This window comes from Nicotiana sylvestris, chromosome 11 (genome assembly GCF_000393655.2).
Source record: "Nicotiana sylvestris chromosome 11, ASM39365v2, whole genome shotgun sequence".
Taxonomy (NCBI): Eukaryota; Viridiplantae; Streptophyta; class Magnoliopsida; order Solanales; family Solanaceae; genus Nicotiana; species Nicotiana sylvestris.
This window is the reverse complement of record NC_091067.1, coordinates 27,151,757-27,161,551: the sequence shown is the minus strand read 5'-3', so window position 1 is coordinate 27,161,551 and position 9,795 is coordinate 27,151,757. Positions and strand designations below refer to the sequence as shown.

General features: G+C 36.9%; 1 protein-coding gene across 1 annotated transcript; it reads left to right on the top strand.

Annotated features, from left to right (window-relative positions):
• The first annotated feature begins 876 nt into the window (after positions 1–876).
• Positions 877–4,002, top strand: LOC138880854 (uncharacterized). The gene is made up of 5 exons (XM_070161033.1): positions 877–1,961; positions 2,581–2,769; positions 3,304–3,369; positions 3,504–3,662; positions 3,774–4,002. The coding sequence occupies exons 1-5, from the start codon at positions 877–879 to the stop codon at positions 4,000–4,002; spliced, it is 1,728 nt and encodes a 575-aa protein (XP_070017134.1).
• The last annotated feature ends 5,793 nt before the right edge of the window (positions 4,003–9,795 follow it).

Below are 9,795 nucleotides of genomic sequence, written 5' to 3'. Positions count from 1 at the left end.
ACTTGTAGCTCGTTCAACCATGGCAGATCTAACAGATTTTAGCATGGTATCAAAACCACTGATGCTCGTTAATTTCTGAGAATTATCTCTATCTAGGTAATTCGTTTCCTCTAGTTAGTTAGCTTAAATTCATTTCTTTATCCACCAATGGCGGAAGCTGCAATTCCGTATACTCATGCTCTGTACCTTGGGCCATCGGATACTCCTGGAGTTATTCTGATTCCTGTGAAGCTTACAGGATCAGAGAATTACAGTTTATGGAGTAGAATGATGAAAATTGCTCTTCTAGGAAAGAGGAAGTTAGGGTTTGTGACTAGGACTTGTACAAAGGAGTCATTCACAGCTGATTTGAATGAGCACTGGGAAACTTGTAATGTCATTGTCTTATCATGGCTCATGAATACAATTTCCACTGAGCTTCTAAGTGGAATTGCATATGCTTCGAATGCACATTTGGTTTGGGAAGATCTGAGGGAAAGGTTTGATAAGGTGAATCGAATGCATATTTTCCAATTGCACAGAGCCATTGCCAATTTGACACAAGGAACTGACTCAGCTTCGAGTTATTTTACTAAGCTGAAGGGTCTATGGAATGAGTATGATGCGTTAGTGCCAACTTCAAATTCAACAGAATACAAGGAACATCTTCAACAACAAAGACTTCTGCAATTTATCAGTGGTTTAAATGACTCATACGATCAAGCTAGACGACAAATCCTCATGAAGACTAATGATCCCTCACTGAACCAGACCTATGCTATGGTGATAGAAGATGAATCTCAACTGTCTCCAGGACTAGGTTCAATGAATGAGAAGAATGATCCAATGGCTATGTAGGTAGGAAGAAATCAAGGATATAAAGGCAAGAAGCCCTTTATGCAATGTGACCACTGTGGCCTAAAAGGTCATACTAAGGAGAACTTCTATAAGATTGTTGGATACCCTGAAGATTTCAAGGGAAGGAGGAAGCCTGACAACAATAATGGTGGACAATATGGTCGTGGCAATGGGGGTCAATTTGGCTTTGGGCGTGGATCTCACCAATACTTTGTTGTAGCCAACAATGTGCTTGGAAACACTGATGCTAATTTTCAGGGATCTTCATCAGCTAGTGATGCCTTAGATGGAATAACTGGGAAAGCACCATACTTCATAGAAGAGCAATACAAACAGATTCTTGAGCTACTCAACAAGGATACAACATCTGACCGTCAAGTCAACATGGCAGGTATAACAGGTGAATTTTTGCCTAAAGATCATTTTGAGGAATGGATTGTAGATTCTGGTGCTAGACATCACATAGTGAATTTCCATGATAGACTGATAAATGACACAAAATCCTCAAGAGCCTCTAGTAATGCAGTTCACTTACCCAATGGAGATAGAATTCCTATTGCTCTTACTGGTTGGGCTGCCATATTTTGCAGTGAAACAATACATGATGTTCTTTATGTCCCAGGATTCAAATTTAACCTCCTCTCAATCTCCAAACTAACCAAGGAACTCTGGTGTTTAGTGAACTTTTATCCTGACTTTGTATTGTTTCAGGACCTTTACAGTGGCAAGGTGAGGGAGATTGGTAAGGAGACGGGAGGTTTGTACATATTCAGAGGGGCCAATGGCATCAACAATATTCACCAGGGCATGGTAGTTGCTGCAACAGTAAAGGAAGACTACAGGCTATGGCATCAAAGACTTGAACACCCATCCCTTATGGCTATGAAGAATATCACCTTGCTAAGCAAGAATGTAAATAGTGAGTCATTAAATAATTGCCCAGTCTGTCCATTAGCCAAACAAACTAGACTGATGTTTTCTAACAGTACATCCAGAGATGAGGCTCCTTTCTCTCTTGTTCATATGGATCTTTGGGGACCTTATAGGATTCCCACCTTTGATAAAAAGTACTATTTTCTAATTGTTGTTGATGATTTCAGTAGATATGTTTGCATCTATCTGCTGTAACTTAAATCTGAAACTATAGTCGCAATAAAGAATTTTTTACTTATGGTAAAGAATTAGTTTGGAAAGGTGGTTAAAGTCTTGAGATCAGACAATGGCATAGAGTTCTTTAACTCTCAATGAACGGATCTACTACTAAGTCAGGGAATTCTGCATCAGATTAGATGTGTTCATACTCCACAACAGAAGGAGAGAAATCATATACATATTTTGGATGTGTCAAGAGCCATAAAGTTTCAGTCAAAGTTGCCCATTAAGTATTGGGCATGTTTGTTAAAGCTGTTGTGTATTTGATAACCAGACTTCCATCAACTGCAATTTTAGGAAAGAGTCCATATGAAGTAATGCATAACAAACCACCATCATTGACACGCCTGAGGGTGATAGAATGTCTATGTTATTCAACAGTCATTCCAAAAGGGGATAAATTTGCAGAAAGGGCAAGGGCATCTTTACTCATGGGATATTCTGAGAGACAAAGGGTATATATTCTGATGGATCTGAATACAAGACAATTCTTTGTCAGTAGAGATGTAGTCTTCAAGGAATCAACATTTCCTTTTGGACAGTCTACTAATGAAACTGATCAGAAGATCTTAGTTTCTTGGAACAATCTAGCTATGATGTTCCTACTTCAGAAGTCAGTCATATAAATGAGGAACATGAACATGATGTAACAGCAGAAGAAGCAACCACAGAAGAAGGGAATGTGATGCAGAATGCAGAAGCAGAAGAAGTATCCACAAATGAAGGAAATAAGATCTCTCATCCCATGAACACTATGATTGATTCTTCATCTGAGAACATGTAAGCAGAAGAGTCTCAGCCACCCATAAGGAAGTCAACTAGAGAGCTTAAAGAGCCCATCTGGATGAAGGACTACATAGCACATGGGAAGTCAAGTAGCAGATATCCCATAGCAAATACTCTATCTTATGAAAGAACTACTCCAGTATATCATTCTTACCTAGCAAATATTTCTAATCTGATAGAACCTCAACACTTCAGGCAGGCTGTGAAGGATCCAAGGTGGATAGAACTATGAAACAAGAGGTTAAAGCACTAGAAGACAACAGGATATAGGAAGTAGTTGACTTACCTCATGGCAAACATATTGTAGGATCCAAGTGGGTGTATAAGATTAAGTATAAGGCTAATGGTGAAGTTGAGAGGTTCAAGCCTTGACTTGTTGCAAAGTGGTATAGTCAACAAGAGGGGCTTGATTACCATGATACTTTTTCACCAGTGGTGAAAATGGTCACAATAAGATCAGTAATAGCCTTAGCTGTCTCAAAAGGTTGGAACCTATATCAAATGGATATTTGCAATGCCTTTCTACAGGGAGATCTTTGTGAAGAGGTGTATATGGATATGCTTGAAAGCTTCAGAAGATAGGGGGAGTAGAAGGTACGCAAACTGTTGAAGTCCTTATATGGGCTTAAGCAAGCTTCAAGACAATAGAACATCAAGTTGTCTGATGCTTTAATAGAGGGAGGTTTTGTGCAGAGCAATCATGATTACTCCTTGTTTACTTTGACAAGGGGTACATGCCTAGTGATTATCCTGGTGTATGTTGATGATCTGCTTATAACTGGAAATGATGAAATGTTGATAGCTGAAGCAAAACATGTCCTTCATCAGAAGTTCAGGCTGAATGACCTAGGTGAGCTTAAATACTTCTTAGGAATTGAAGTGCTAAGGTCCAAGAAAGGAATAATCTTAAATCAAAGGAAATATGTCTTGGAGATCATATAAAGTGTGAGGCTTCGTGCAACCAAGCCTGCTGCAATTCCTTTGGAAACAAATCTCAGGCTCACCACACTTCATCGTGATGCAGCAACTGGAGCTAAGGGTGATGAAGTTCTGAATGATGTCGATTCATATCAAAGACAGATAGGGAAGCTGATGTATGTCACTACCACTAGACCAGACATTAGTTGTGCCATCCACACATTAAGTCAATTTATGCAGCAGCCAAAGAGATCTCATTGGGAAGCTGCACTAAGGGTGGTGAGGTATCTGAAAGGATCTCCTGGCTAAGGCATTTGGTTGAGATAGAAGTTGTTACTACAACATTAGCTTGTTGGTGTGGTTCAGACGGGGCAGCTTGTCCTAACACAAGGAGATCTATCCCTAGATATGTGATCAAACTTGGTGCATCTCTAATTTCATGAAAATCAAAAAGCAGCAGACAATGTCCAGGAGTTCAGCAGGAGCTGAGTATAGAAGCATAGCCTCAGCAGTAGCAGAAGTCACTTGGTTGCTAGGCTTGTTCAAGGAGCTAGGAGTAGATATCAAGACTCCTGTTGCAGTTATGAGTGACGGCATATCAGCTATGCAGATTGCAGCTAATCCTATTTTTCATAAACATACTAAACATATGGAGATAGACTGCCACTGCATCAGAGTCAAAATTAAAGCTGGCATTGTACAAACAATTTATGTGAACACTAAAGATCAGTTGGCAGATTTGCTTACCAAAGGACTGACCCAGGTTCAACATAATCACCTACTAGGCAAACTTGGTGTGATTAACATCTTACACCCTTTAGCTTGAGGGGGAGTATTACGTGGTGTTACTGTTAAGAAGTAGTTAGTCCATTTCCATTCACTACAAGAAAAGTGCCATTTACATGAGGATTATTTTAGGGATTATAATGTAAAATTCGCAGGTAAATATTTTACCTGGGGATTTTCATGCAAACGGGAATCCGCAGGAATAAAGGTCGTGGGTAATTATTACTTGCGAATTTTAAATTCCCCAGGTAAATTACCTGGGAAAACATTAGTCGCAGGTGCATTACCTGGGAATGTTAAATCCCTATGCAAGTTGCTTGCGGATTTTTCCGCAAGATATACCAACAAATCGTAGTAAAGTTTGGTAAAAAATTGTGAAAGAAAGGAGTTTTCCTAGGGATTTTCATGGAAAATATTCGCATGTAACTCCGCAGCAAAACCTCCAAGTAAATTTGCAGAAAATATTCAATAAAAATTTCGTGGAAAAAGGGAATTTCGTGGGAATTTGATGTAATAATTTCGCAGGTGAATTCCTAGCAAAATCCCCATGTATTGTATATTTGCAGGTAAATTTCCAACAAAAGAATAATCTGCTTCAGGGCACTTCCCAATGAAAATCCACAAATAACTAGTACATTTTTCAAAAGCAAATTTATTAGTATTTAGTCCCAAATTATATTCCACACAATTCAATGAACATATGATATTCATTCTTTTTTTTTTTTCCAAACAAACAGCTCTGCACAAATCCGAAGTAATATATAGCCAAAATATGATCCATAAATTAATAATTAATAATGCATAATTCCTAAATGAACAAAAATAATAAGTCTAAATTGTAAATCTTAAATAGTACTACCAAGTATCTCAATCCTAATCATACTTAGTATCTCAATCATAATCTTACTCATCTATCGAGTTGTTGTTATCATCATTATCACTCTGTGAATCTTGATTGTCTTTTGAAGATGATGGTTGTGCATTCGAAGATAATGTCGGGTAACCCACATGCTTTATCAGTGCTGCTAATTTCTCATTTGTGTCACCTAACTCCTTTCTCATTTTTTTGTTTTGGCATCTCATCTTTTTATTTTGGCGCCTCATCTCTTCATTTTGGCATTGTGCCTCTTCCAACTGATTATATAACTCAGCATTTAACGCATGAATTTACGTTCTAATCCGATCATCAACTTCTTCCGACACATCAGATGTTGTTTGCTTAGTCACTTTTACAGATCGACCCAATGAGCCAAGACCTGCGACTCTTCCTTTTTTCTTTCCACCAACTGATAGCACCCAAATATCCATTTCACTTAATTGAGAAAGCTCGCTAGCTGAATTAGTTTCTCCATCAACAGATGCACTTTGGGAAGCTAATAATTCTTCTTTCTTTTTTTTTTTCAAAATTAATCTGCACAAAAGCATTGAAACAAATATTAGTGATTTTGCATTAAAACAAATATTAATAATTTTGACAATTGTTAGCTACAAATAAATCCACTGTTCATATGAACACAGAGGTTGTCAATTACTTGTGTAATGCCTAATTGCTTGTGTAGATGGGACAAGTAATTCTAGCAAGACATAATTACATAGTGCAAGCTTGTGCATAAGTTTGTTGGACTATTAATTCTTCTGCTCTTCTTGAAACAACCAATTTATTTATCAACTTAATAGAGTAACAACAGTTACATAATTTCAATACATATATATATATATATATATATATATATATATATATATATATATATATATATGTTGTAGAATGAAGACTTACATAAGCAACTTCAGCTTTCTCATTTACCCAACTTTTATCTTTCTCCTATCGATGAGTGCGAAAATAAAATTCTTAAAATGAAGGACCTTTTCCCATAGCTTCCTTCTGTAATTAAAGAAAGATGTATATGCGATCAACATTTATATGATCCATTTAATAGAACGAAAAAATTAAAAAGGAATTACATATTACCATTCTCTTCCAAATTACGCGATGAGGTATACAACCACATGTATGAACCGAGGCACCTGCATTTGCATCACGATTCTTTTTGTTTTGTTCCGACTTTAACTTAAATTAAGGAGACTCCCAATGCTCCTTCATCTCCTTGAATACGGCATCACCCATCCAATTTGGCTTCACAGACAAGTCCTTTCTAACATCTTGGAAACGTTAGATTATTTTTGAAGATGCCATTTTCTCAAAATTGTGTCGTATAACATCATTATAGTGAGGGAGCCATCTAAATTTCTTCTGTAGCATTTTATAACACAACACATATCAAAATAAAATCTGAATCGGTCCTATAAACTTACACACTAACTTTTGAACATGAATCATATTATAAACATCCTTACCTTAAATTCTTCAAACCACATATCCCGAGTAGGTTGTGGGAATTTCTTCCAAGAAGGTTTAGCCAGCTCAAATTTACTACGAATGCAGCTAGCAATGCCTTCAATAACTGGCTTATGAGGATCAAACCTACATAAAAATGCAGTAGTTATCAATTATTTATAATTAACAAGGTAGTTTCACTCATCATTCCATTCAATCAATTCCCATCAATTAATCACATCAAATTTGTCAAAATTATTCTCTGTAAATCGTTAAATTTATACTATTACAAGGCTCGTGCACTTGACGAGTTTACTACCACTTTAAAAAGGACTAGAATTGTACTATTATGCTAAAACTCACACTTTCTGTTCCATTGCTGACACAAAGGTTCTTCAGAGAAAGGTGGAATCCAGAAGAAGTTGTGCTCATTGTGGAGTAAGTCATCACCAGGCATATTCGCCAAAAAACAGAGAAATTGTCGAGCATTTTCACTCAAGAAAAGGTTCAATCCCCTATCCTTCTAAATATAATCAAGCATACAAGTCAAGAGGGAAAGGAGTTGAATAAAAAAGAAAAGACGATTTTTAATTTCTCTCAAACAGGCACCTCTTTATCTTTCCTAACAAAACATCAATATTAGGCATTTCAGGACTATATTAGCAATGGGGTGTTCTAGTCTATATCCATCTATTGTTGAACTAGAAATCCTTCTAACAATTTAATTGGAATGGAACTGACAACAGTTCTAAAGAAAGTCACGCACATCGAGTGAAGTTCTAAAGATAGTTGCACTTTCACTATAGTCTACAAGCAATCATACAAAACAGAAGTGCATTAAAAGCATTTGGCAGAAGACATTGCATAAAAGCGTGGCAATCATGACTTTTCATCCCAAAGAGCTTTAAGTGTTGCATATCAACACGTTTATCTAAATTTGAAGCATAACCATAAGTCATCTTTAAATATTTAACCCATTCACATACATCTTTCTTTTGGTTTTGATTTAAGGTAAACTTTGCTTTGGGTTTAATCCATCTCCCATTACCATCACATTGCAAGTGTAAATCATTTCGACAACAATGTTCTTTCAAGTCCATTCTTGCCTTCTCATTATCCTTAGTTTTATCTTTGTTGTCCATAACAGTATGAAAAACATTATCGAAGACATTCTTCTCTATGTGCATCAGATCAAGATTGTGACGAATCAGATTGGTCTTCCAATATGGAAGATCCCAAAAAATACTTCTTTTAGTCCAATTATGGGAAGTTCCATATCCATAGAACTTGCGCAGACCCGATTCAGTTATCTTAGGAAACCCTCTAACTTTTTCCCACACTTGATACCTAGTTAACCTTGGAGGAGGTCTAGACTTCTCTGCTCTCCCTTTGTAGAAAGCATTTGTGTTTCTTCTAAAAGCATGATTAGAAGGCAAGAATTGGCGATGGCAATCAAACCAAGTATTTTTCCTTCCATATTTCAACCAAAAAGCTTTTGATTGTTCCATGCAAATTGGGCATGCTAATTTACCCGTTGTACTCCACCCTGATAGCATGCCATAAGCAAGAAAATCATTAATTGTCCACATTAATGTTGCTCGCATGAGAAAATTTTGCTTCTTTGACACGTCATAAGTTAGTACACCATTAGTCTATAGTTGTTGCAGTTCATCTATTAACGGTTGAAGATATACATCAATTTTTCCCTTTGGATTATGAGGACCTAGAATGACCAATGTTAAGAACATGTATGGGTCAGTCATACATAGATCTGGAAGAAGATTATAGGGAGTAACAATTACTGGCCAACAAGAGTATGGTGATGCTGACTGGCTATACGGTGTAAATCCATCAGAACATAAACCAAGCCTAACATTTCTAGGTTCTATAGAAAAGTTCGGATAGGTTCGATCGAAATATTTCCATGCTTCTCCATTTGAAGGGTGGCATAGCACGCCATCTTTCCTACGATTTTCATATTGCCACCTCATGTGCTCTGCAGATTTTGTGGAAGCATATAGTCGTTGAAGCCTAGGAATGAGTGGCAAGTAATGCAATCTCTTACGTGGAAAGAACCTTCTTGTTTTGCTTGCGCACTTGTTCTTTATAACGAGGTTCATGACAAAACTTACACTCGGTCATGTTTATATCAGCTTTGTAGTACAGCATACATCCATTAACACAACAATCAATTTTTTGACTAGTTAGACCAAGCCCTGAGATTAGCTTCTTTGCCTGGTAATAATTAAGAGGTATCTTATTATCAGGGGGATTTGAATCCTTCATCAATTGTGCCATTGCATTAAAACAACTTTGGGACATATTGTGTTCAGATTTGATACTTATCATTCTAACCGCCATAGCCAACTCTGAATATTTATCCGGGCCATAATGGTTGCTGAGCTGAATTCAACATGTCATAAAACTTAGTAGCTTTCGTATTTGGAGGCTCTTCTAAATTGGGTTCTATTTGATGCCCGAATTCTATGCCAGCAGCATCATAAACCATACCTTGATATCTAGTTACATGTTCATAGTCATCCCCTAGAATGCTACTTTGACTGCTTGAAGCTTTGTCAAATTTACACCCTTGATGACTACTGTAAGCACCTAAATTGTTATATTCATTTAAATTAATTGGAGGTGCTTCCTCTCCATGTGATGTCCAATACCAATATCTTGGTGTGAATCCACTTCGATAAACATGCGCATTAACTTCATCTGGCGTAAGGTGCTTCATATTTTTACAACGCTTGCAAGGACACCTTATGACTCCCTCAGATAAGTACTTCTGTTGAAGACAAGCAAATTCAATAAACTTCTCCATGCCACTTATAAATTCAGTTTTATATCCTGCTCGACCTGGGAGAAGTCTATTTTCCATCCATTTTCGATGCTCAGGAATTTTCATTATGCCACCAGTATTATACAAGTAAACACAAACAGGTAAGAAGTATTATTTAATAATCTCACTAAAGCTT

Bases quoted from the DNA above. Each gene is read 5' to 3' on its own strand.
- LOC138880854 (XM_070161033.1), top strand. From the start codon at position 877: ATGCAATGTGACCACTGTGGCCTAAAAGGTCATACTAAGGAGAACTTC. The intron at 3,370-3,503 runs GTACGCAAACTG...TACTTTGACAAG, and splicing joins GAAGATAGGGGGAGTAGAAG to GGGTACATGCCTAGTGATTA. The intron at 3,663-3,773 runs GTCCAAGAAAGG...AACAAATCTCAG, and splicing joins TTAGGAATTGAAGTGCTAAG to GCTCACCACACTTCATCGTG.